The sequence below is a fragment of the Micropterus salmoides genome, unplaced genomic scaffold, assembly GCF_014851395.1.
Source record: "Micropterus salmoides isolate LMB-PRFRI ecotype aquatic unplaced genomic scaffold, ASM1485139v1 Ms_hic_scaffold_5, whole genome shotgun sequence".
Taxonomy (NCBI): domain Eukaryota; kingdom Metazoa; phylum Chordata; class Actinopteri; order Centrarchiformes; family Centrarchidae; genus Micropterus; species Micropterus salmoides.
In genome coordinates this window covers 7,161,894-7,189,387 of record NW_024044237.1, presented here as the reverse complement: position 1 = coordinate 7,189,387, position 27,494 = coordinate 7,161,894, and the positions used below count along the sequence as shown (strand labels likewise).

Here is a 27,494-nt window from a genome sequence, read left to right as displayed (position 1 = left end):
TCATTTATAGATATGTCATTTTTGGTCCCTCATAGCAGTAGCCTATGGCGTAAAAAAACAGAGCCTCCCTGTCATTCTGCCCTCCTCAGCAGACAGCCGCATCGTCCTACTCCGGCCAGAGGACACGGAGCACGTTGCAGCCATGGGACAACATCTCACCAGCAGGAACACTGGAGACATATTCCTGCCGGACTGAAGGTGAGTATCTTAGTTATGTCTGTTTTGTAGTGCATGAGGACGAGTATTCTGACGATTTAACGCACCTTCAGGATGCAGACGGTCACAATGCGATTAATGTCGGCTCAGTGAAATGACTTTGGCTTTCCTTTGGTAACGTTAGATCACAATGTGCCTGCACACGATGACGGCGTAGTTTAGGTTTTATTCGCTGGGTGGGGAGGATGTTGCAGCCAATCAGCGTAACTATATTTAGGCTATTCTGTAGACCTGATACACACGTTCTGTATCCTGCAGTAAAAATGACACGCCAATCTCCATTGGAAACTTTTGCACCTGAATGTTTTCTGACTTGTCGGTAGGTTTACTTACCAGAATAGAATAAAACTAGATATTTTAGGAATGGCTGTAGTCAACTTGTGAATTCGGCTTTATTTGATTCAATGTGTATAATGATAAGGTGAGTGCTCTGAACTTAAGAAATGTTTCGCATGTTACCCGAAGTCTTCAATCAAAACACACAGCACCTAGCCAGTTGCAAACAACTGCTAAAAGTAAGTAAATAAGAAAAAATACAGTAGGAGATGACAATGAATGAATTTAGCATGAGCCCAATTGAAGGCAGTGCCATGTGATTTAATGAAAATATTGAGATGCCTTTTTAAGAACTTTGTGCTGACTTGACAGGTTGAAACATTTTCAGATGCTGTCTGGTGTTAAATTAGTTACCTTTGTATAAGACTGTAGATTTCCATTGTGTGTGTGTCTTGTGATCATGACCATGGACATTTGGGTCCTTTGGACAAATTTCGCCTGTTTTGGAATGTGGACAAGTCTTCACTTGAGGATGGGACTGCAAGCCTTCCCACAGCAAATATTATATTATATATTGCTGATGATGCATCATGTAAGGCAAAAGTCATGCATAGAAATGTTGCTATAATTATTTGTGTCACCAGTTGTTTAGCAGCAAGCACAATATCCACACAGAAATACCCGGATTGGATTATTTGGCTGACTGGACTGACTGTCTTGACTCTGAGAGTTAAACTATTTTCTTTAGTAAAACGTTTTTTGTTTTGTTTTGTGCCTGAGGAACTGAACCCGCTTTATTTTTTCTTGCTGTTTATGGAATGAACTGCACCTAATTTGTGTTTTTGAGATTGTTTTGAGTAAGTGTGCAGGAAAACGCGAAGTGGATTTTTTGGATTGGAACGCAAAAAGATTTAGATTTTTTTTTACCTAATCATGATCTCTGACATGACCGCTTTTATGATCAATGTGTTATTGATGTATGTTTAGCCTATTTTGTTCTGTCAGGTTACAGCATAATAAATAGACCTGTAACCTATTTTTTCCAGCACTTTATCATTCATTAAGAAAATCCCATTATGGAGCTCCGATACTATGATTCACAATGGCAACGGGTAGATAAAGAGCAGAGCCTCCATTTTAATCAGGTGGCACAACAGAAAAGGGATGGGTGCCAACGCGGACCATGACATTTATCTTAAAAAATAGGAGTGGATCTATAACTTAACATTTACCAGACTTGGATTTCATTAATAAATGATTAAGTGCTGGAATGTAGCCAACGATAAGTGTTTCAGTGCAACTGTTGGTAACCTGACAGCTTCCTTGTGTCCACAGTGTTATTATAAAGGACAGTGTAGCCTATAGATTTTATTCTGTGCTAAGGATAAATCCACAATGTCTGGAGATAACTCTCTGTCCATACATTGATGACAGATTGATCATAAAAGCACATTCAAGATCATGTTTGGGTAAAAAACTAATAGCATATCTACCCAGTATTTTGATGTTTCTAAAGACGTAAGTGCTTATATATTGACAGCATGAATGAGAAAATTAACGGTGGGTCAGACAAGCTGCTTCAGGCTCCACAGGAGGGGAGGAGTCAGAGAGAAACTGACAGTTGTCCAACTTATCCTGCGAAGAACCATGGCTCAGGGTGGGTGGCGATCTGCCTCGACTGCTGCTGCGTTCCATTTACCTCGGAAGTTGAAGGTCGGAGCTGGAAATGACGTCACACCCAAGTTAATGGCGTTCCAGTTAACAAGTCGGACAACATTGCTCGGCCAGCAATTGTTTACAAATGGCCAGGTTAGCTATTGATTCGCCGGTTCATTATTATGCGGTATTTACTCACATTAAACACCGTAGCAACACGTCCACAGACAGCTGTTGGACAGCACTTTGTGTACGAACATTTCTATGAGTCACAAGTACACAGAAGTGCTAATAAACAGTATAAAATACAGCTTTCACCAACTGTTGATACCCCGACAGCCATCTTGGATCACGACTTCCCAAGTCGGAAATCCAATTTAAGGGGCTGTTCCCTTTGAAATTTTGAACTTTGAACTCGGAAATTCCCATGTCCAATGGAACGCACCATAGTTGAAGGAGAGAAAGAGCGCTATTGATTCAGCGTCTGTTAGGACTGCACCACAGTTTTGTTCCATCCTCAGCCCAGTGTCAACATCCACTGGAAGCTTCTCAGAAGTGTTTCAGTAGCAAAGCGGTACCCCACATTATTGACTTGTTAATTTATTCTTTTTGTGCTTTTGTGCTCTTGACGTCTGCATGGCTGCATATCCCACAGGGAGCATTTCAGAATCTGAGCGTTTTTGCCAGCCTGATTTTGCTCACATGTTTAGATTTTGTTGATTTGGTAATGAGTGCTTGGTTTTTGTGCTTCTGCTATGATTAAGTAGGCTACGTTGTTAAAAAATTTTTTGTCTGTTCTAATTCAATTCAATTTCAATTCAATTTTATTTATATAGCGCCAAATCACAACAACAGTTATCTCACAGCGCTTTTCATAAAAGAGCAGGTCTAGACCGTACTCTGTGATGATAACCGTGTTCATTGATGTTTTACAATTGTATTTTGAAAATTTACCGCATTCTTTATGCTGCGTCTCACTTCCTGCCTGGTTTGGCTTTATGCTGCTTGACGTGGCTTCCGTCAGAAACTGGACTGACTACCTATTCTCTGCAGTGCGGAGAGCCGGTCTGGGAGGCTTCTCGGATGCGCTGTGGCCGCATCTGGTGAACTCACAAGCATTAACTAGAATGGCCACAATTAGCTCTGGCAACCGCGATGCAGCTGTAACACCATGCTTAAGCCTACTCTTAAATGTGGAGATGGTGTCTGCCTCCTGAACCCAAACTGGAACCTGGTTCCACAGGAGAGGAGCTTGATAGCTGAACGCTCTGGCTCCCATTCTACTTCGGAGACTATCAAATGCAGCGCTGAGATCTAATAAAACCAGTGTAGAGACAAGTCTGATGCATTAGGAGGTCATAAGTAATTTTCACCAGCGCTGTCTCTGTGCACTCTAAATCCTGACTGATTTACACTGTGAAGTATCACCAAATGTTTATTTGAATTCACAAAGACTGTGAAGTAAAAACGAGTTGTTTTGTAGATGTTTAGTGGTGAATGCTAATGACATGTATTATCAATGATAAACCACCCTAAGATGTTTCAGAGGGTACAAGTGCTCTTAAGTGTGTGTATGTCTGTGTGAGTTTGAGTGTGTGTGAGGGGCGTTAATGGATGCTGATAAGCCACCGGGAGGGCAACACTGATAAGCTGCTGCATGTTAACTCATAGTCTACAATGTGTGTGTGTGTGCATGTGTATATACATATAATCAATATCATGTATTATGTACAGAATGTATTATAGGTGTAAACTAAGGTCATTTTTTAGACTCCTGCATGTTTACATGTGTTTTTTCAACAACAATGATGACGAGGTTCCCTCGTTTTCTCTTTTCCTTCTCATACACTGTCACTGTCCTCCTTCTTTCTCTGTAGATAGACAGAAAAGGTGGAGCTAAAGGGAACCTCTACTATAAAGGAGGGGTACACGCTGTCCACGAACACGCTTCTTTATCCAACGTGCACATTTTTACATTGTTTATCAACCAAATCTCAACAGCTTTTTCCCATGTTTCGTTGGCACACTTTACATTGACCATGCTGACTTTCACATGGATGTGTCCACAGTTAACGTGCAGGAAAATGGTAAGAACTATTTATTTGCCAGTTATCAGCATAAAAAAGATGTTACAAGGTCATTGTATTTTGCAATTCAAAATTGTAGGAGAGATTATAGCTTGGGAAAAGTTAGACAAATGCCATATTAAAAAAGGTCTTAGTACTTCAAAATAAGATTAGGGATAATAGGCTATATAAGTATAGATTATTATTGCCAAAAAAGAAAAAGAAAAAGTATGTAAAAAATGAAAAGAAATTAGAGCTGAAAATGGTTTAGATGTCTGCAGATGTGTGTTCAGGAATGGCAGTCTTAATATATTAACATGTAATTAGTATCTGGTGATGCAAAGTTTTTAGGTTTCTTTTATATATATATATATATATATAATAGTTTGTGTATATTATGTAAACAACACCCCCAAACAACTTAAACCTAAAACTGAATATTCATGAAAAGTCTTTTGCAAGGCATGCATTATAACAACAATAAACAAGCTAAATATATAAAATAAATATTTATAACATTAATTTCAGCTATCAAAATTCACCATATATCATATTCTACTTTAATGTAACTACTACAAAGCTAATACTGCCTTTCAACCTAACCTAAATTAAATACCAACAAATAAAGCCATTCAGTAATATAAGCTAATTGGCTAATTCAGGTATGTGTGACAAAATAAATAAACAAATATATTTATAAACAAATTTCTGGCTTCAAAGTGCATTGACCGGCCATTACTCTGCAAGTCAGTGGGGCCCCTTGTTGATGGATCATACAGTTGGAGTGTCACCCTGTAGTGTGGTCCCGCACAAGGCACAGCACTTTAATGCACTAATTAAGAACTTTAATACTTTAAATTAGACTTGATTGCATGTAATGGCATTTTAATGTTTGAACAGCACTTTACTGAGTAAAACTGCACTTTAATGACAAGGCATAAGCACAGCAGCTTACACTCTACAATAAATTACTGTCAACTCATAATTGATTTACAGTTCTTGACCTGGTCTGTAAAACATAATGTTTGTCTTTTGTATTGTAGTATACTGTATCCTAAAATTTCTCTTATTGTTTAATGATTATGTTGTTGTCTTTTTTTAATTGACATGTACTGACCAGGGACTACAGATGAAAAAATAGCCTTTAGGCTAAATCTGGCACATTTTCATTGATGCTAGCAGAAATGTTAATTAATGTGCACCCTTCCTTTGAAAATAAAAAATAATAAATGTTACAACAAATCTAATGAGCTACAATGGCTTCCCCCATTTTGGACTCTCCAGCTCATGGGCGTGGCAAAACACCCAACAGGAAGTCGGCCATTTTGGATTAGATGATCATTTTGAGCGATTTACAGACTTCATACCTTAACCTCTGCCTCAGGAATTAGTCCGATTGACTCCAAATCTTTCGCTGTGCAGTCTAAACCCATGGTTAACCCTAACCCTTCTCTAGGCAATGTAATTATGCGTCTGAAGATGGTCTACAAAAAGCTTTGACACTGCGCCCCGTGTTGTTTTAATGCAAGCCATCTAAAGGTGGACAACACTGTGGAAAACTTTTCAACCGCAACCCAACATTCACTCAAAGTCATAGCGCCAACTGCTGGCAACGAGGTCACGTTTTACGCTATGAGCTACTCCTAGTTGGCTATATCAACTTCAAAACTCTCCCATGACACAGGAAGTTGTTGTAACATCAGTGTATATGCTCAGATCTGTACAAAATGTAACACTTTTAATAAGAGTCACACCCTGAACACATCTACATGCTAACATTCACATATAGTCATAGCGCCACCTTCTGGCAACACCTACATATACGAAATTTCTGTGGCACATGCATCATATCCAGACGTACCAAAAAGCCCTAGTGATACCCTAAACCCAACAGAAAGTTGGCCATTTTGAATATTATGGTCATTTTTGAATGATTTACACACTCTGTATTTTAACGAACTCCTCCTAGAGATTCAGTCCGACCGATTTCAGATTTTCGCTGTCTACTCTAAACCCACTGACGATTAAAATTGTACAAACGGTGAGTTTTCGTGGAAAGGTGTGCCCGTGGCGTGGCATCCAAAATTGAGGATTAGCCACGAAACAGGAAGTTGTTGTAACTTCAACAATGCTCACATATGCATCAAACTTTACATGTTTGATAAGCGTCCCGCTCTGAACACATCTACTACCTAATTTTTACCCATAGTCATAGCGCCAAATGTTGGCAGCAGAAAGTGACTATTTACGCAGTGATGAACAACTTCTTGCAGGTTGGCTAAATCTAATTCAAAACTATCTCAGAAAACCCACTGATGATGCCATGTTGTAAAGCATCCATGGCGTGGCGGTAAAGTTCCATGCTTTGCCATGAAACAGGAAGTCATTTCAACTTTACTCTACATTAGTGTTTCTCAACGGGGGCGGTACCGCCCCCCAGGGGTGTTCCGAGGACGATGGGGGGCGCTGGAGGCAATATTTTGGGGGGGGTTTGTTGGTTGGAAATTCTAAGGCGAGTTTACGCTTAAGATTCACAACAATAACAGTTTAAACTTTAAACTACTTGCAAAAAACTGTGGTCTGCCACATTAAAACCTGCCAGTTTAGCCCACTGCGACTGGACGAGACTGAATTTCTTCTCCATCAGCTACTTGTGGTGCAGCTTCGTGCTGCCTTCATGGGAATGGGAAGTCAGAGTATCATCTGTAAAGTTTTATCCACAATTTTACTGTGTAAACTCTGGAAAATTGACGCTCTGTTTCTTGGTGGAAAAGTGTTTCTTTCTCTGAGGAATACACCGTGAACATCTTGTTGTTGCAGTGGTTACACATTTATAAGAGGGATATTCTGCTGTCGGACTCACCCTGAAAGCAACTTCGCTGCGACACCAGCGAGTGACGTGGACCCGCCTCGCGCTGTGAGTCGCAGACAGTTTGTGCCAAAGCGGACATATACTGTAGTTTCAGTAGGCTATAAAAATGTAACGTTAAAAACTGAAGCCCTGTCTTGCTCTGTTGGGGATTGTAAGCGGCACTTTATCAGAGGTGCTGAAGTTAACGTGTGGAATTATTCATGAGCTTTCTGTCTGATCACAGCAAGGTTTGAACATGAGCAGATAAGTTACAGTGTTTCCCGTACGTTCATTTATTTGTGGCGGCCTGCCACAATATCAGTGCTACACATTGATCTTCGATTTTTTTTACTAGGCCTATATAAAATCGTATTTGAGCTGCAGGCAGCGCATATTCACGCAGCAAATCCTCTCGCTCGTCTCTCTCATCCGTCCCTCGCTCTCTCTCCCTCGTTAACACAGGTGCACAAATCTGTCTAACACAACGCCGTCAATGTCGGAGACCCAGCTATTAAAAGTTATTAGCAAGCATGTAAGGAGCCTAGCTAAGAATACAGCTGGGTTGTGAAGGCTATCATGCTGTATCCACGCCAAAGTTACACTATCATTCTGTGGGAAACACTGAGTTATGATAAGTTATTAACAGATGAACTAATAAAGTCCAGTCAATAACTGAATTAAAACGGATTAATTTATTACTGAGATGAAAAGAGGCCACAAACACATTTAAAAAGGTTACTTCCCCACAAAAGAGGAGGTAAGACTTAATCATGTGTGTTGACTCAGCAGGGATGATATTAAATAAGTTGATCTACAGGAGAAAAATATTTAAAAGCAATAAGAATGCCTGAGAGCCTCACTACATTATATTCTATTGTAATATATTTTGAATTGTCACCTGCCACCTGAATTTTTAGACATTTCCACAGACAGACATTGGTGCAGAAAAGGCAGAAATTAGAGGAGAAACTTTCACCAGAATGCAGGAAATCAAGTGTTTAATACTCAAAATCTTCTGGGGGAGGACCCCCATACCCCCCACTTATTAAGTGCCCCATCCAAGAAAACAGTATCTGGCTTCACACCCAGTTTCTGGGAGGAAAATCCACTTATTAGTTAAATATAAGTACTTTTCACATGGCTTTTTTGTTACCTTTTCCATGTTTTTAATAACAATAGTAACAATAAAAAAAAATCAACAATATTCAGGGCAAATAGCAAACATCTTTTTTGATGGGGGCGGTAAGGGACCTAGATAATGGATAGGGGTCCGCTGGCCCAAAAAAGGTTGAGAACCACTGATCTACATGCTCAAAGCTGCTCAAAGCTGCTAGCAGCTTCAATTTCCCTTATCATTCATTGGAAACCATGAAACAATTATCATTTTCTTTATTTCTCAGTAATTGTGTCTGTAATACGTAGTCAAAAATATGAGACGTATTTTTTCCACTTCAGTGTCCCAGTTTATACATCCATTGAACAGATTAGTGTCTCATTATTTTATTTACCTAAACCTAAATCTAACCTTAGCCCTAAATCCAAGTTGTAGCCCTTAAAAGCATCTAAAAGGAATGAGGACTAACTAAAACTGTCTTACCTCATTTGAGTTGAAACTCAAAATGCTGAAGGTACTTGGAAATTGTTAAATCTAATCTCTGTCTCTCTCCAAAACTCAGGTAGAATTAATGATATGACTGAATTAGAAGTCCCAGGCGTGGGGGAGCATCCCCCGCCGTACATGATCTTTGTGGTAGTCTTCCTCTTCTTCCTTACCGGACTGTTCGGCTTCCTCATCTGCCACCTGCTGAAGAAGAAGGGCTACCGCTGCCGCACCGGAGACATGGACGATGAAGAGGAGGAGGAGGAGAAGCTTGGAGGAAATAAAGATGGTGAGTTGATCCAAAAAAGAGGTCACAAGTACTTAACCTATTTTACACTCCCTTCATAACAGCAGCAAGGAGTGTGATTTTTACAAAACATAGCCTATAGCCTAATGTTAATAAAATGTAATAAAGTAAATCCCTACTTTTGAACTGGCATATGTATTTATAAGAGCAGTAGCCTATTATTCAGTATTTTTAAAAACGTTACGTTGCACGCCACTCTCTCCCGACGAGTGCAGCAGCTGGTTTCACGTTGCTGTGCTACTTTAGCAGATGCTTCAATAAATTAGGTTTAAAGCTGGTCGCACAGCATTTATCACGGACAACAATGTTCTTTGCATCTTACGCTGTGACACAAGATTTGGCAGTATCTACATACAGCCTCTCTCCCGCATTATTCCTTTAGTTTTTGGCTAACAGCTGATGAACAATATAAGCCCAGTTGCCGCTGAGCTGCCATACAGTCACGCATTCACGTCAAGGATGGTGTGTTCAGTAATGCAATAATGCAGCATTACTGTAATAATATTACTTTTTTGGGAAAGTAATCCGTTACACTGCTTAGTTACTGGGAAAGTAATATTACTTTCCATCTGCGCTACATGCAGGGGATGAGCAGTGTTTATTTCTGCAGTGTTGTTTTACAGATATAACATGACAGAGAACACACAGACCTATGTGGGCTTCTAAGTCTGTGTCACAACTCTTGATACATCAACTCTCTGATACTTAAAACGTAAAGATACTTGTACTATACTTGAGTGTTTTATTTTCATACAAATTTCTACTTCTACTCCAGTAGGCCTACATTACAGAAAATTTAGGGGCGCACCAATCAACCTGCAACACAATTTTTCACATAAACTACAATGTACTGTTTGATTTTAGTTCACAGTCACACTTTAATTGAATTGGGATTAAACAAATGCACATACTGGAAGTTCTGGTGCTGTTTCATTTGTTTCATCTGTCTCGGCATGTTTATGTTATAAGCTGCTAACCGTCATGTATCTAGTGTATTACTAAATATTATAAAATTAAATTATATATTGTAATGTTAGTATAATATACAGGTTGCACTTTAAAGATTGTTAGGCTATTAGTTGAGAGATTCAACAATTCAACAACAAATGTTTCACGAGTAAAACCGTTTTTTACTCGTGAAACACCAAAACACCACTGTGGTTAAGATTTCATTAGGGCTAATGTTAGTGTATTCATTTTAAGTTCAGATCATAGAATAGGCTACAATATAGCTTACAGATGGTATAATAATAATTCCAGTTGGACAAAACAGTTGTGTTTTTGTGCGTTGTTTGTCCGTCATTCAGTAATTGTGCAAGATAAATACACATGGTGGTTAGTCTCTGTGATTTGTTTGTGTACAAAGTACTAACTTTTCAATAATAAAAACCGTCCATACAGAACAACGAGCTTAACATTTCAAAAGTTTAGTCTCTTCACGAAAAGTGACTTTGATGAGCTACTTCCTGCATGTGGCTGGATGAGAGGCACCCAAACTGTCTCTGCTGACAGAAAATAGCAGTCAGGGGAGAACAGGAACAGGTGAGCGTCGCGAAGTGCCCAGAGAACCCGATATGGAGAGCGCAGAGAAGAATAGCTTGGGAGAAGTGCTGGTACACAAGAAAAAGTCCCGGTACGCAAACGAGTAAAATGTAGCTCTCCCATCAGTCAAACCAACGCAGCAGCAGGTTTATAAATCCAGTGCCCGCTACTTGTACAGCGGCTGTGGATGGGAGGAAGATGTCGTATTTAATTTTATTTAAAGATGTCGGGCACCAAACGCATGGCTCAACACAGAAGGGCTAACTCCTCAGGTCAAGACTTACATCTGAAGGATAGACAGAGAAGATGGATGGTTTGAAAGAGGTGTCAAGGAAGCCATTTTCACCCGGGTTGAGAAGCCGTCGCTGAACGGAGTAGGGGGTCTCACCACCACTTATCCCGCACTTACAATGCTGTCCTTTCATCACTTCCCAAGAAACTTAACAAGCATTTCCTCTTGGCCTCAGGTGAAGATACTAACGATGGTCGTTCAGTCTTGGCCATGGGTAGTCCTGACCATGACGACTGTCGTTACCACAGCCAGGAGCACGAACGAACCAGCAGTATCCACGATCCTAACTAACAATCCCACAGTGGTTAAATTGCTGAGTTTCCCTGTCAGTCAGTCAGAACTGAAGAAGTCTCTTGGATGAGGGACAAAACGGCTTCTAGTAGCCTATCTTCAACCAAGTCTAAATTTGATAAAAACATGATTGAACAAGCTTTGTGGTGTGCTACTCGAAATTTAAATTACTATCAAACCAAACACCAAGGTTCTTTGCTACAGGCTTAATGTGATTTACTAGGGAACCAGCAGATGGCAGTATTTGATTTGCCATCTGCTGAGACCCGATGACCAGGATTTCTGTTTTGTCTGAGTTCAGCTGGAGGAAATTATTTGACATCCATTTTTTAACTTCACAAAGGCAGTTGTTAAGTGAGCATTCCAGGGTCTGTGGATCTGACGGGCAAGTATATTTGTGTGTCATCAGCATAAATATGAAAAGAAATGCCATGTTTATGGATAATATGTCCAAGGGGAAGCAGATACAAGGAAAACAAAATGGGTCCTAAGACCGACCCCTGAGGCACACCATATTTAACTGGACAGAATGAGGAGACATAGTTGTTTACAGACACACAAAACTTCCTATTTGACAGGTAGGATGAAAACCATTCTAGGGCAGTACCAGAGATCCCCACCCAGTGCCTTAGTATGTCTAACATGATGTTGTGATCAATGGTGTCAAAAGCAGCGCTAAGGTCCAGGAGTACCAGGACTGAGCACATACCTTCATCAGCAGACATTAAAAGGTCATTGGTGACTTTAAGCAGGGCAGTCTCAATGCTGTGGTACTTCCTAAAACCAGACTGAAACTTTTCAAATAATTTGTTATTTTCCAGTACAATGAGCAGCTGTTTGGACACAATTCTTTCTAGAATCTTTGCAATAAAAGGCAGTTTTGAAATTGGTCTAAAATTATGTGGGAGGGAGGGATCTAAACCAGGTTTCTTTAAAAGTGGGTTCACGCAAGCCGTTTTAAAATAATCAGGGACACAACCAGTAGATAGGGAGCTGTTGAAAACAGAGATCAAATGGGGCCCAACAGTATCTATTACTTTCAGTAAAAATTTTGTAGGTATTACATCAAGTGGGCTGGAGGACACACTCATTTGTGATACTGTTTTTAAAAGCTCGGACAAGTCGATGGGATAAAACTGGTTAAAACTCTCTTGTTGCTGGTGAGGAACCTCTGAGTAAGAGGCCGCGGGGGTAATAGAGGCTCTGATTGACACCACCTTATTGGTAAAATAAGATAAAAACAATTCACAGTCATCATTACTTCCAGCTGAGGCACAAGGAGGGGTTGGGTTTACCAGCTGATCCACAGTCTTAAACAGAAACCTGGGATTGTGTTTATGTGTAGTAATGAGTTCAGAAAAATAGTGTGTTCTCGCATCCCTAACCATGTTATTGTAGTTAATTAATAAATCCTTCAGACTGTGGTAATGGACTTGGCTCTGCTTTCCTGCATTCCCTTTTTAGGCTGCGAATGCTGTCATTTATCCAGGCTAATATTTAGTGACGACAAGCAGATATGATTGAAGTGATCGACTAGATTGTTGGTGTTGGAATCAGACAGGTGTTGGCTTTGGCTCTGAAAGAATGCGCAAAACTTTGAAACACTTTGTTCATTAAAGATGCCAGAACACACGGAGCTTGGTGAGGCAGCATGAGTAACAGGAGAATCACAGCTAAAAACAATACATCTGTGGTCAGATATGGTCATGTCCACCAATTCCACAGAGGAAATGCTGACACCCAGGGTAAAAACCAAGTCCAGTTTATGACCACGGTTATGTGTTTGCCCTTTGACATGTTGTTTGAAAGACCACTGACCCTCGGTTGACTAAAACAATCATATTGAGGCGGACACAGTTCAGCTAGCCGGCTATAGTCATTCATCTGCAACCAGGATTCAGTTAAAAACATAAAATCTAGATTCGCAGACAAGATAAAATCATTTAAGATAAAAGTCTTACTTGAAAGTGATCTCACATTGAAGAGGGCCATTTTAAATGAGTTTGTTCTGGGTGCTGGAGTTGGTGCAGTTGTCCTAATCCTTAAGAGATTACTATTATTTCTGTGTGGGATGTGCACATTTCGGTTTACTGGTCTATGCGTGATGATGACAGGAATAGAAGTCTTTGGAACAGTGCTGGGAGCAGACAGCTTTACATGCCAGCAGGTGGAGACAGTTGTTTGTGGCAGTGAGCCAGAGATCTGTTCAGTGAGCGGTGGTGTGTCCAGGTGTGCTGCATAATAAATACCTACACACAGTATATCATGCTTAAAAACTCCTCCTGCGTAAATATTCAAGCTAACGGTGTATGAGCAGTCTGCATTTAACTAGTCATGCTCATTGGTATAGCCTGATGAAGACATCAAATTATGCACACACAGGAAAAGCCAATCTACCTTTGTCGCATCCACATTCCATGTGGATTTAATGTTTCAACCGCAAATGACCTCAGGTCCTGTATTTAATAGGCAATAAATTATGAAACATAACAGCATTATCTCCTAATTTGATTTGTTTGTCAAACTGTAATTTAAGATCGGAGAAGCGAGAAGTTGAGGAAACAGGCGTTTAACAAAATGAGATGTCCTTTCCGCCGAGCGACGTCTATTAAATATGACCTGTTGGACAGCTGCCTCATCTGTCCACTGTTTAAGCTGTGACCTCTAGCAGGCCAGCTTTTGGCACTAAAGGCTACAGATCATATTTTTAAAATCCAGAAACATGTCTCTCAACATTATAACAGGTAGAAACATCTGAATCAGAAGGAGCTTTATTGTCAAGTAGTGTTTTACACATATGAAGAATTTGCTGTGCTGATAAGGTGCTACACAACAAACATACAGTCGACATAAATAAATGTAGAAATGTATAAATATGGAATAGAAGAACAACGTTGCAGATATATATGTGCATTATTCTGGGTCTGTGCCGTGCAGAGGTAAGGCAACGGAAGAGAATATTGTGTACATATAAATATATAAACTGACAAAATAAAAATATACAACAAAGATCAACAACAAATATGTGCGACATGCCAGGTCTGTGCCCGACACGAGATGAAACAGTATTTACATGTGCAGAGATATTTGTATCATTTGCAAGGGGGGAGTGTCAGTGTGGGACCCGGGCCTTGTTAATGAGGCTAGTTGCAGACGGGAAGAAACTGTCACGATTAGTGGTGTGGAGGCAGGTTGTAGGACCCAAATGCAGGACACAGAGCGGAGCAGGTATAGTTCAACGGGGGTTTATTGAGGGAAAACAAACTAAAGGCGAGCACACTTACTGACAGAGTGGCTGGTTAACAGAGTCCAGAAAACAAGGTAGACAAGACAAGCAAGGCTGGTTGCTGGTTGCTGGTGGCAGGCAGGCAGGCAGGCAGGCAGGCAGGCAGGCAGGCAGGCAGGCAGGCAGGCAGGCAGGCAGGCAGGCAGGCAGGCAGGCAGGCAGGCAGGCAGGGTAACATGAACAATGACCAGACAAAGACAAGACAGAAACACCAGGTATATATACACAAGGACTAACGAGCAGGGCGGGAGCAACACAGGTGACAGACATGAGACTAACGAGGCAGAGAGAGAGCAGAGGAAAACAGAGACTTGACATGACAAGCAGATCTGGGGCAGAGTGCATAAGCGACAACACAGAAACGCACACATGTTACAAAATATCAGAACACAGAACTAGAACACAGTACAGAGCTTAACAGAGAACACAAGACCCGGAGTAAACACTAAAGACATGAACTAAAGTACGAGACTAAGAACATGACATGGAATCAAAGACCAACTAAATAACAGATAATGAACTGACCACACAATAACTCAGAGGAACTCAAAACACAACTATATAGCAGATACTGGACACTAGACAGGACAGAACCCAAAACTCAACATACTAAGGCAGATACTAAACTCAAAAGTGCAACACAAAGGATGGCCAACCGGCAGAGCGTGACAGAAACTGTTTTTGTGGCGAGACGTTTTGGTCTTGATGGACCGCAGCCTCCTGCCAGAGGGGAGAGTCTGAAACAGTTTGTGTCCAGGGTGGGAGGGATCAGCTGCAATCTTTCCTGCTCACCTCAGAGTCCTCGAGGAGTACAGGTCCTGAAGAGAAGGAATATTGCAGCCAATCACCTTCTCTGCAGAGCGAATGATACGCTGCAGCCTGCCCTTGTCCCTGGCAATGGCAGCAGCGTACCAGATGGCAATGGAGGAGGTGAGGATGGACTCAGTGATGGCAGTGTAGAAGTGCACCATCATTGCCTTTTGCAGGCTGAACTTCTTCAGCTGCCGCAGGAAATACATCCTCTGCTGGGTCTTCTTGGTGAGGGAGGTGATGTTCAGCTCCCACTTGAGGTCCTGGGAGATGATGGTGCCCAGGAAGCGGAAGAAGTCCACAGTGGTGACTGAGGAGTCACACAGGATGATGGGGGAGGGTGGGGCTGGGCTCTTATTAAAATCCACAACCATCTCCACTGTCTTCAGAGCGTTGAGCTCCAGATTGTTGTGGCTGCACCAGGTCACCAGATGGTCGATCTCCCACCTGTAGGTGGACTCATCCCCACCAGAAATGAGCCCAATGAGGGTGATGTCATCTGCAAACTTCAGGAGCTTGACGGACTGGTGACTGGAGGTGCAGCTGTTGGTGTACAGGGAGAAGAGAAGGGGGAAAGAATGCAGCCTTGAGGGGAACTGGTGCTGATGGGGCTGGAATCAGAGACATGTTTTCCCAGCTTCACATGCTGCTGCCTGTCCGTCAGGAAGTCAGTGATCCACCTGCAGGTGGAGTCAGGCACGTTCAGTTGAGAGAGCTTGTCCTGCAGCAGGGCCGGGATCATGGTTTTAAAATCAGGGCTGAAATCCACAAACAGGATCCTGGTGTAGGTTCCTGGGGAGTCCAGGTGCTGGAGGATGTAGTGAAGGGCCATGTTTACTGCATCATCTACAGACCTGTTGGCTCTGTAGGCGAACTGCAGGTGGTCCAGGAGTGGGTCTGTAATGGATTTTAGGTGGGATAACACAAGGCGTCCAAAGGACTTCATAACCACAGAGGTCAGGGCGACGGGTCTGAAGTCATTTAGTCCCGTGGTCCTTGGTTTCTTGGGGACAGGGATGATGGTGGAGGCTTTGAAGCAGGCTGGCACATGGCATGTCTGCAGTGAGGTGTTAAAAATGTCTGTGAACACCAGAGACAGCTAATCAGCACAGTGCTTCAGGGTGGATGGGGAGACAGAGTCCGGCCCAGCTGCTTTGCGGGGTTCCTGCCTCCTGAAAAGCCCGTTGACTTCCCTGTCTGTGATGGAGACAGGAGAGGTGGGAGTGGAGCTGGCCAGGCCTGAGGAGGGAGGGGAAGAAGTGGTGGACTGGGGCTGAAGCTGGGCGGAGGAGTCACGGGGGATGGTGTCTGCAGCAGTAGAACTGGTTCAGCTCATTTGCCAGGCGAGAATCGTTTATGGAGTGGAGGACTTTGGGTTTATAGTTTGTGATCTGTCTGAACCCCCTCCAGACAGAAGTGGCGTCATTTGCAGAGAACTGGTCCTTTAACCTCTCTGAGTACAGTCGTTTAGCTTCTTGCACCTCCCTGCTAAACTTAACTTAACCTTAGCTGTCTGAGCTTAGCTGTAAACCTCGGTTTGTCATTGTTATAACTCACCCTGATCCGTGTTGGAATGCAGCTGTCCTCACAGAAGCTGATGTAGGACGTCACAGCCTCTGTAAACTCATCCAGATTGTTGGTAGCATTTTTAAAAACATCCCAGTAAGTGCAGTCCAAACATGCCTGGAGGTCCTCAACAGCTTCACTAGTCTACTTCTTTGATGTCCTCACTACAGGTTTACAGGCTTTAGTTTTTGCCTGTAAGCAGGAATCAGATGGACCATCACGTGATCAGAGTGTCCCAGTGGAGCGCGTGTGACGGCGTGTGACAGTGTTCCCCTCTCTGGTTGGACACTATAAACTGTCTGTATTTGGGGAGTTCTTGGCTGAGATTTCCCCTGTTAAAGTCAGTGAGAACAATAACAAGGGGGTCCGGGTTTGTCTGCATCACACACAGTATCTGGTCGGTTGTTTTGCCGGAGAGTTCTGTGTCGCGGTTCGCTCTGTACAGTTGGAAGCCTGCCAGCTGCAGCGCAGAGTCCGGTATCAGTTCAGACAGCCAGGTCTCCATGGAGGTTGCCACACATCAACCCTGAAGAATATACATCATCAGTGACGACTTACATCGCCAAATGTGTTGATGATCACTAAAATGATAGAATCATTCCCCAGTCAGAAGGCCTGGATGAATGGAGAGGTGAGGGCTGCTTTTCGGTTGGGTGATAAAGAAGCTTACAGCACCACCAGGCAAGACTGAAAGCTGGCATCAAGGAGGCAAAGTGGAGACATCAGCAGAGACTGGAGAGAGACCTCAACACCAACACCCCCAAAGATATGTGGCAGGCCATCAAAAACATCACAGACTACAAAAGCAGGAGCTCCCCCATCATGTGTGAGGCCACATTACCAGATGAACTTAACACCTTTTATGCTCGCTTTGATCTCCTCAACAAGGAGTCAGCTGTAAAGTCTACTCCACCTCCAGAGGACCGGCCACTGTCAGTATCCACAGCAGATGTGAGGAGAGTCCTGCTGAGAGTGAATATGAGTAAATCAGCTGGTCCTGATAACATTCCTGGCTGTGTACTAAAAACCTGAGCCAATCAGCTAGTTGATGTTATTACTGACATTTTCAACATCTCACTCTCAGGAGAGGGTTCCCACCTGCTTCAAGACAGCCACCATCATTCCTGTACCTAAAAAGTCTGCGGTGTCCAGTCTGAAAGACTGCAGCCCTGTGGCTCTGATGAATTGCTTTAAGAAACTGGTTCCTCAGCATATAAAGGACAACATCCCAGCCAGCCTGGACCCTCACCAGTTTGCTTTCAGAACCAACAGATCCACAGAGGATGCCATCTCCACTGCCCTCCACTCAGCCGTCACACTCCTTGAGAGAAACAACACCTACATCAGAATGCGGTTTGTGGATTTCAGCTCAGCATTCAACACAATCTCCCCATGAAACTGATCAGCAAACTCAGCACTCTGCAACTGGATATTAGATGTCACAAACAGACCCCAGTCAGAACCTGACATGGTCATCTCACATTTCCAGCGAAGCCCTCATTCTTCTGTTGCCCGGAAGAGCCGGAGTCGTACGGCGAGGATTCCATTTCGCTGTCGGCCTCCACTTCCCTGCCTTCCATCGGCGGCCTCATCAGAGAGCTTCCTGCCATCATCCAGAGGCGGCTGCACACTGTCAGCTGTCTGTTCTCATCACCAACGTGGAAGGCTTTTCAGACCAAGGTTTCAGTTCGTTCCCCCTGCTGGAGCACCCCCTCACGGCGTTCTTTGATGTGAAACCAGCTCAGGTGGCGACCGCACAGCGTCCCCTTCTGGCTTTTCCGGAACCGCAGTGGGTGGCCCTTTTCGCCAACAGAGCCCACCAATGTGCCGTCCAGAACTCAGTCTCTGCCAACAACATGGCGCTGATTGCTTCCTCTTTCACGAAGCTAGCAGCTAACTCCACCACCATGACGGAAGAAGAAAAGGATGAAATCAGCAAAGGGGCCAGCCCGCAGATCACGAAGTGCGCTGCTGCGGCCGTCACCATTGCTGTCGAGTCAGCCATGGAAAATTACCCTGGAGGGGGGATGCACTCTCTCATGCGTAAGACGCGATCAGGAGTTATCTGCTGAGCAACAGTGCCTGGAGAGTTTAGGTCTCTCCCTGGCAGTGTTGTGCACAATCCAGGGGTCGAAAGCCGCTTCTACTCAGTCCTCTTACTCCTCCAAATGGTCGGCGTACCAATGCTGGTGTTTGGACCAGCAGTTGGACCGCGTAGCTTGTTCGCTGCTGGGGGTGCTTTCATTCCTTCTGCTGCTCATGGACAGAGGCCTGGCGTTCAGTACTGTTAAAACCTACGCGGCTGCCATGTCTAGCGGGTTCGCTTACCCGCTAGTGAAGCGTTTCCTCTCTCTTTCTCTCCTTTCTCTTTTTCCTCCCCCCCATGGCTCCTCTGCTTGGCTGCCTGGCGCCGTTCAAAGCGCCTGTTGGTGCAGCGCCTGTCTCACTGGCTGTGCAAGGTTATCTCACAGGCCTATGTGTCAGCCGGTGTATGTCCCCCGGACGGCATCAGGACGCACTCCACGAGAGGCATCTCCTCCTCTGTGGCATTGCACAGTGGAATGTCGGTGGACGACATCTGCACGGCGGCCTCCTGGTCTTCCCCGTGCTCTTTCGTCCGTTTCTACCTGCGGGATGTCTCCCGATTCTTGCTGACTCACTCAGTACTGAGCGTTCTGTCCGAGTGATTATCCTCTGCGAGTGCGCAGTGTGCTTCTCCCATCTGGACAGTGGGGAGCGGTCGTCAATTCTTGGTCCATCCAGTAGCTTTGTCTTTATGATGGTCGGGTCAAGGCTTATTTTAGGATTAGTGGGGGACAGTTTGTTGCAGTCTCTGGACAGTCCAAGCAACTGTAAACTTCTGTCACCACAACTGAGGGCCTGTCTCTCCATTCATTTGATTGGACAATGAAAAAAGACGTGATCCTCCAGGGAGCATTTCAACTGTTCAAAAGTTACCCGAAACGTTTTGTTGCAGTTATTGCTGACATACTCAGCACTGACTGCCTGTTTTTAATAATTTAATTATGTTTTTGGACTTTCTTTTGAGGACCTCATAAAAATGTTATTACCTTATGGCTTCACAGTCAATGTTCTGCAGCCATACTGAAAGTATTTAAGTATGTGCTATATATGTTGAATAAATGTTGTATGGAAAAACTTGCATGGATTCTCTTCACTTGCATGACACAATGGGAGTGTTGTATGCAGTGTTACACACTGGAATGTGTATGGAGAAGAATGATTTACACAGGATATAGCACACTGGTAAATCCTTCTTTTGGCCAGATGGCCTACATTAGGACATTTCTGATGTGAGTTTGTTGTCAGAGATGCTAAGAAGCAGTGTTAGAACCAGGTTAGAACAGAAGGGCATGCAGGTTTAACTCTGGGCTGAGGGTGAATGATGAAGATGATAACTAGGTAGCAGATAAGACAAATATCAACAACCAAATGAAATGAACAACAACAAATGCATCTGTATCAGTAATCTGGATGCCATCGATCTTTGTAATATTGACAACACTTTACTGTTCACAGCATTTACTAAAATAAGCCTTAATCTGTAATGCTAAATAACAGAAATACCTTTGTTTAATTCATCACAAACATGCTCCAAACTGATCATACAGTTGACTCGCTACCTCTCATAAACTGTTAATCTCTTAATCATGAAGGGGGATTTATTGCATTATTTAATTAGTTTTCACTAATAAACTGTCATCTAAGTGTATATTTTTGTGGAGACATTGCATTGTCTTAAGGCAAAGAGGGAGAGCCACAGCAGAAATGGAAATTCTTTGGGAGAACCTTAATTTTGAAAAGTAGCCTTAAGTACAAAGATAAGTGATGGAGCACACATCAGAAGCAAGTGTTTGATGAAGTCCCACCCACCAATGAAAGGAAATATTGAGTAATAAATTCGTATTTTTGTTTTGATAAAAAAAAAACGAAAAAAATGAAAAATCAAACTGAATGTTGTTTTTTTCGTTTCAGGCCCAAAATTGAAAAAAACGGAAAAACGACCCGTTTCTGGTTTCTGCCTTTGTTAATTATACCAAAAAAACAAACGGTTAAAACGTACCTTGGTCCAAAATCGGACCATTATTTGAATGTGGTTTAGTCGTTCTTCGTTTTTGGATTCAGAAACCAAAAACGGGTGAACGAGTCTTTTTTTCCATTTGTTCGTTTCTGGTTTAAAACGACAAACGAAAAAAAGGTGGTTTTCTCGTTTGTTCGTTTATTGGTTCAAACGAAAAAACAAACTATCAGAATGTACACGGACCGTACACAGACCAGCCATCCCCAAATTGTTTCCACAAAGTTAGGAGCATGAAATTGTCCAAAATGTCTTGCACTGGAACTAAGGGGCAAAACCCAAACCGTGAAAAAAAACCCCACACCATAATCTCCCTCCACCAAACTTTACACTAGGCCCAAAGCAAGTACCGTTCTCCTGGTAACCCCCAAACCCAGACTCATCCATCAGATTGCCAGACAAAGAAGCGTGATTCGTCACTCTCGAGAACATGTCTCCACTGCTCTAGTGTCCGGTGCTTCACACCACTGCATTCAATGCTTTGCATTGCACTTAGTAATGTAGGATGCAGAGGCTCGGCTGTGGAAACGCATTCCATAAAGGTCTCTACGCACTATTCATCAGTGATGAGCTATTCCAAAGGCTACATGATGTTTGAAGTTCTGTAGCTATTGACTCTGCAGAAAGTTGTGCACCTCAGCTGACCCTGCTCTGTGATTTTATGTGGCTGAGTTTATATTTCCCATTCACTTCCACTTTGTTATACCAGTAACAGCTGACCGTGGAATATTTAGTAGTGAGGAAATTTCATGAATGAACTTGAACACAGGTGGCAGAGGGGTCTCCCAATACTTTTGGCAATATAGTGGGCAATATAGTGGGTGTGTGTGTACATATGTGTATTTTTTCTCTCTTTGGCAGCAATAATCCACCATAATTGTTATTATTATTAAAGTCACGTAATAATGCCCGAACTCACTCCGCAAAGTTGCTTCCCTGCAGCAATCTCTTACCACAAATCTTATAATCTACTATGTTCTTACTTGGTAATCCCTCATGTTTACTCGTAGTTTTGTCTCTTTTTAATTTTCCTCTCTCCCATGTTATGTTATTACAATTGTAATTTAAAAAAATTGTCCTTTTAAAGGGATAACCAACATTGTTGGTTGACAGACATTTCCGGTGGGGCGTTTGGCTAGAAGGACTGCACTATTTCAAAGGTGTGGGTTTAATCTGTTTGTTGTTCTGCTATATTTCAGAAGAGGATGAAGAGAACCAGGATACAGTGGAGCAGATCCTCAAATGCATTATTGAAAATGAAGGTGACAAATATAAGAATTGCTGAATAGTGTTATGAATTTAATTCAGTTAAAGTTCAAGTTTAATGTAGACTAATCTTTTGTTTTATTATCGTCCTTCATTCTGTTTTGTTCTCTGCTATACTGTCATCTGTAAAATACACATGATGGATATATTTTTGAATTAGAGCTGTTGATGTGATATTTGAAATTCTTAGATTTTACCATTTTCATGCCAAAAAGTTTTAAAAAATGACACATCTGGATTTATCGGCAATTTAATTCTTATCAGATTAGATCATCAGCATATGCAGTATGCATCAGCAAATCCATCTTGGTTAGTGCTTCTCTAACATGGGTCCTTCTTGTTGTCACCTTAGCTAACATGGAAGCTTTCAATGAGATGTTGGGAAACCACAATGTCTGTTTGCGCCACGACCCCAGGTAAGCTCACTCAAGAGAGTCTGTTTTAGTGTGACACATTTACTCTCTGTTGATGGCATGTTAATGTCAAAATCAGAATCAGAGTCAGAGTCAGAAAAGCTTTTATTGCTAAGTAGTTTTTACACGTACAAGGAATTTATTTTGGAGATAAGGTGCTACACATAGACAAAAAAGCATACATGTCACAAGGGAACAACATTTAAATGTTTAACCATGAGCTCCACAAATTATAGAATACCCTAAAAATGAATGTTAACAGTGTAGTTTTACTTTGCTTGTAGCCAGTGGTGGACATGGCTATGTTTTAGTGGGGGAAAATTGCATTTATTGATTTTTTTAATGAACAAATTCTTATTGCTTACTTATTACTTCAAAAACATGTTCTCCTACTATTCTTTGCTCTGCTGCTCTCTCCTCCCCTCCTCTGCTCTCCTTTCCTGTCCAACCACAATAAGCACATGTATCATCATATTTGATTATATGATGATTCATGTACTTATTGGTTAACATTACATTAACTAGGCTAGATATGTCAAAGATGTATGTGTCAAATGTTATAAATATTAGTGCAGCGCCCGTTCACTCCTGCCTGCACTTTTTGAAATGTGCAGTGCAGTGCTTGTTCAAAATGTGCGTCTCACATTGGTTTCACCTACAACACGACAGTGGTAGAGAATGTCATAAAACTCCATTTCAACAATTCACTACCCCATCGGTGCATATAAGCCTGCCCCCGCAAGCGAACCCCGACCCTTGCTGTTGCAGAGCGGAGCAGCTCACGCCGTACAGTTTATTCAGTCTTAAACGAGTCCAAATTGCACCAAATGTAACAACACACAATTAAACGACTTGTGCAAAGAGCGCAGCTGGAAGTGTTGGGACACAGCAACACACCCGGCTCATGTGAGGTCGATTGGATGAACAGACACACACACAGATTGATACCTGGCCTTATTAGAGACATGTCCTATGTTTGAATCTTTCTAATTGAAAGCAAAGCACCACCATCGATTTTGATTGGTTTCTCGACAGCTTCGAAATCTGAGCAGGATGTAACTCCGGTGTTGTCTGAGAATTAAGCTTGTCTATCAGGGGTCACTTGGTTTTATTTTCTTTTGTATTAAAGCTCAGTATTTTGTTTCCTTACTGGGATCCAGAAGATGAGGTTTTTGTTTAGATATGGACTCTTGTGGAGATTTGAACTGAGATAAGAACTCATCCATTGGTGGGTGCGCAGTGGGTGTTGTATTGAGCACTGGCTGTATGTATGTATATTATGTGATATTATTTAATGTCATGACTTGACTCTCAAATTATCTTTCTGTTAAATTATTAGAATATGATAGTTCTCCTCCCCTGCTCATCAAGCAACTTATTTTACTTTGTCCCTTTCTAATGTGCTTCCTTATTATAATGTCTGATATATAGAGTAATAAATTTTGATTGTGAAATATCTGGCTGTTAGTAAGGTAAAAGCCATAAGTCCTTTGGGCATGCAAACATAAATATATTGAACACTGAATGACATTATTAACATTAAATTATAAATAAGCTGAATGTTGTTCCTTGTGAGTGGCAGACAAAAAAACAATACTGGCATGCCACAGTGGTGGGCAGTAAAGAAAATCTTCATTTCAGACACTGCTCACAGAGGAGCTGCTGTGCTCATGATCAAGAACATCCTGTTGTACTTTTTCTTGTTACGTCAGGTGTGGTTTGGACTCAAGATCAGACGGAAACAGTGAGTTGAGGTTCAAATGAGGGTTTTAATGATAACTCAGAAAGTAAGTGGAGTAGTGCTGGTGAGTTAACCGGAGCTGGTCTACGGGGTTGGAGACAGCGTGGTGGAACTGAAGTCCGGTTACGGTTGCGTTGGCATGGGAAGTGGTGTGGCAAACGGGAATCCCAGGCACTGAAAAAAAACAGAAAAAGATGATACTGCAGGTTCTTTCACAAAAACAAGTTAATCACTCAAGGTCTTCAAGAGGTTTGGCTGTGCATAGTTACCACTGGAGTGAGAACAATGTGGCAGTGGCAGTCAGGAGCACAGAGTATTTAAGCCTAGGCTTTATTGGCAGATTGGCAGCAGCTGTGCCGGAGAGTCAGGAACCTGGGAAGACCACACCCACACCACACACAGAGAGACACACTCCCAACAAGACTGGTCACGGATAGACCGTGACATTTCTTCCACTTGTTTGGCTTCCATTTTAGCATAGTAAATAGTAGAGATGCAACAATTACTTGCTTAGTTGTGAACTATTAAATAAACTGTTTTGATAATCTATATATTTTTTTAAAGAAAAATTATCTGATTTTGGCTTCTTGAAGGGATATGCACACGAACATGTCCAAACAGCAACCGAACGCTCACTTACATGCGTAATGGATGCATGGATGCATAATTCCAGCTATAAATTCCAAACTATGCACATGCTACTATAATAAGAATAACATAATATGATGACAATGATAATGATTACATTGTACATAGATGAATGATGATAATGTTGCTGTCCAGGTTGCGTAAGGAGTCTATTGGTGGTGTTCCTCCACATCACCACACAGTCCACTCAGGCACCGACCACAACTCCTGCCACCTCTGTGCTCAGGTCCGATCAAAAAAGGGCCGCCGTCAAAGTCGAACCCCCCGCTCCAAACAACGACCTGGAGAACAGACTGTCTTCTCTGTTGGCAGGTAACAACGCACAATTAAACGACTTGTGCAAACAGCGCAGCTGGAAGTGCTCGGATAGACTAGCTGAAATATTTTGTTGAATTTACCATTATCCCTTCAGGTTCCGAGTGACACACACTGATAAGAAGCTCCATGGAAGTCCTCATCTGTTTGTCAGTTCAGGGGATCAGCTGGACCAATCCCAGGACAGTGAGGAGCGGAAGGAGGGCGTTTACAATCTGAGAAGCATGTTCAAGGATGTGCGACCGCCTTCAGAGAGCTCCAATGGGGTTGCTTCAAGTGTGGGGAAACGTAGAAAGAGTGTAAGCATATTCGGGCTGAGGCGGGGCAGTGACCCTGTTGGCATTAAAGTAGGAGAGGAGACATGTGGGGAGACCGGAGGTGTTAGATTCGCTGTTCATCAGCAACCTGTAGTGCTGGAGGAACTGTTGCACTCCGAGAACATTGGAGTTGCCTCTGAAATTATTACTAAACCTGGTATCAATTCTGAAATTGAGTTCTCAAAAAATCAAACACCTGCTTCACCTCAATGTGAGGCTAAAAATTCAGGTTCTGTTAATTCTCCCTCTTCCCAAAGTAAGAATCAGGCCCATGAGTCTAACTCTGCTCTTGTAGATGGCTCTAAACATGGGCCCAGTCTTGAACTTCATATAAACCTTATGATCAAACCTTCTATTGGGAGTACAGCGGCTTCTGCCCCCAGCTCTCTTCCTCTTCCATCTCCTGCTTCATCTGGACAGATTTTTAAGACAACAGAGAAACAAGGAGATCTCGAGAATAAGGTGTTAAAAAATGAGTCATATGATCCTGGGCCACAACAGACCTCTACACCCATTGCCCCCATGCCTGGATCTATTCCAAGTTTCACTCCTGTCATTCCTAGAGGTCAACCCGATCCCTTTCCTAGCACATGTTTTCTAGTTAACCAAACTCCCCCTGACCCAAGCTCCAGCACAGATTTGAAACCAGTTTTAGGTGCTAGTCTAGCTTTAATAAGCCAAGGTTCATCCCCTTCATCTTCATTCCCAATCAAGACTCCCTCTTCAGCCTCTTCATTAAAAACTTCTACCTCAACCCTGGCTGTCACACTCAGCCCCAAACTAAGCTCAAGGAACATGCCATCAGAGGCTGCACAAACTACCATTTCACCTCCACTCCCATCAGGCCAAGGGATGTCTAGCCAATGCCCTATTCCATCTTCATTCTTTGAAAAAAGCACTAGTCCATTACAGGCCGGAAATCCCTCACCTGCTCTTACTGCTAGCCCCAAACTCAACAATATACCTGTATCACTCACAACCCCTTTTTCTTCTCCAGCTGATAAAAAACTATCCATGGGTTCACCTTGTCTGTCAGGAGGTGTAACATCAATGACCAAAGGGGATATGGTTTCAAGCCAGTTATCTCTAAAAGAACAAGAGCTAGAAACAGACAGAATCCCAAGGGCAGTAGAAAAGACAGAAATAAGGAGGGTTGGGATTCTCAAAACAGCTACACTTTCACCAGTTGAGGGAGATTCTAAAGGTTTTCCCCAGTCCTGTCCTACTGATCAGCTAGAAAGACTGAACAGTTTGCCTCTATCACCTATAAGGATCAGAAAAAGTAGTGTGAGCATTGTCAAAGCCAGCCTTGATAGCAAGAGAGAGTTTTCTGATGTCACTATGCTGGAAAGTTCGACTTCAATATCAGACCAGAAAGGACAGACCTCTGAATTTGGGGTTAAATCAAAAAAGGCCAGAATTATCGCAGCAGTAGGTCAGGAAGGAGAGCTTTCTGTTTCAGGTGTTGGACAACCTGAAAGTCAAAGTGGAGAGAGTTCTGCAGCCGAGGTTAGGCCAATGGTAAGCAAAGAGAAGGATGATATGGTGGAAATGGAAGATATTAGGGACTGCAAAGTGAAGCAGGTGGAAGAAGCAGAGAGAATAGAGGAAAAATTGTAGAAGTTGGGGAAGATTTAGTTGAAACAGCATTGATAGGTTGTGTCTCATTTAGCGTCTCAGGTTGCTGCTGCAATGGAAAACGGAGGAAGGCGGGCCAAAACCATGTTGAGTAGAGTCGAGGCAAGGCGAGTTGAGCTGGTACCAGTAATGGAAAGTGATAAAATAACAGGGGGATGGCTGACTGGGAAACCTGGACCCCATCCAGTTGGGCTTCCTTGTACTTTGCTTATTTTCTGGCCCCTTGAACTGATTTTTAGGGCCATTTCTCTGAAATAATGTACAATTATTACATTAAATTGTCCAAAAAAAAAGAAAA

The 27,494-nt window shown here is 42.5% G+C and overlaps 1 protein-coding gene and 1 long non-coding RNA gene across 4 annotated transcripts; one reads left to right on the top strand and one right to left on the bottom strand.

Moving 5' to 3' along the window:
• Positions 1-27,494, top strand: rell2 (RELT like 2). 3 transcript variants are annotated; one of them, XM_038699982.1, is made up of 7 exons: positions 1-198; positions 4,026-4,235; positions 8,742-8,954; positions 22,058-22,120; positions 22,477-22,540; positions 25,062-25,238; positions 25,339-27,494. In XM_038699982.1, exons 2-7 carry the CDS (start codon positions 4,202-4,204, stop codon positions 27,176-27,178), a joined length of 2,391 nt encoding a protein of 796 aa, XP_038555910.1. In that variant the 5' UTR covers positions 1-198; positions 4,026-4,201; the 3' UTR covers positions 27,179-27,494. The 3 variants fall into 3 exon arrangements, with proteins under 3 accessions (XP_038555910.1, XP_038555912.1, XP_038555911.1); XM_038699984.1 differs by lacking the exon at positions 4,026-4,235; XM_038699983.1 differs by lacking the exon at positions 1-198 and having other exon boundaries at positions 2,958-4,235.
• LOC119889121 lies at positions 24,287-24,877 on the bottom strand. The gene is made up of 2 exons (XR_005442007.1): positions 24,548-24,877; positions 24,287-24,452 (listed from the first exon to the last, which is right to left on the bottom strand). It is a non-coding gene; the product is annotated as an uncharacterized LOC119889121 (long non-coding RNA).

Bases quoted from the DNA above. Each gene is read 5' to 3' on its own strand.
- rell2 (XM_038699982.1), top strand. From the start codon at position 4,202: ATGGATGTGTCCACAGTTAACGTGCAGGAAAATG. The intron at 8,955-22,057 runs GTGAGTTGATCC...GCTATATTTCAG, and splicing joins GCTTGGAGGAAATAAAGATG to AAGAGGATGAAGAGAACCAG. The intron at 25,239-25,338 runs GTAACAACGCAC...TTATCCCTTCAG, and splicing joins ACTGTCTTCTCTGTTGGCAG to GTTCCGAGTGACACACACTG.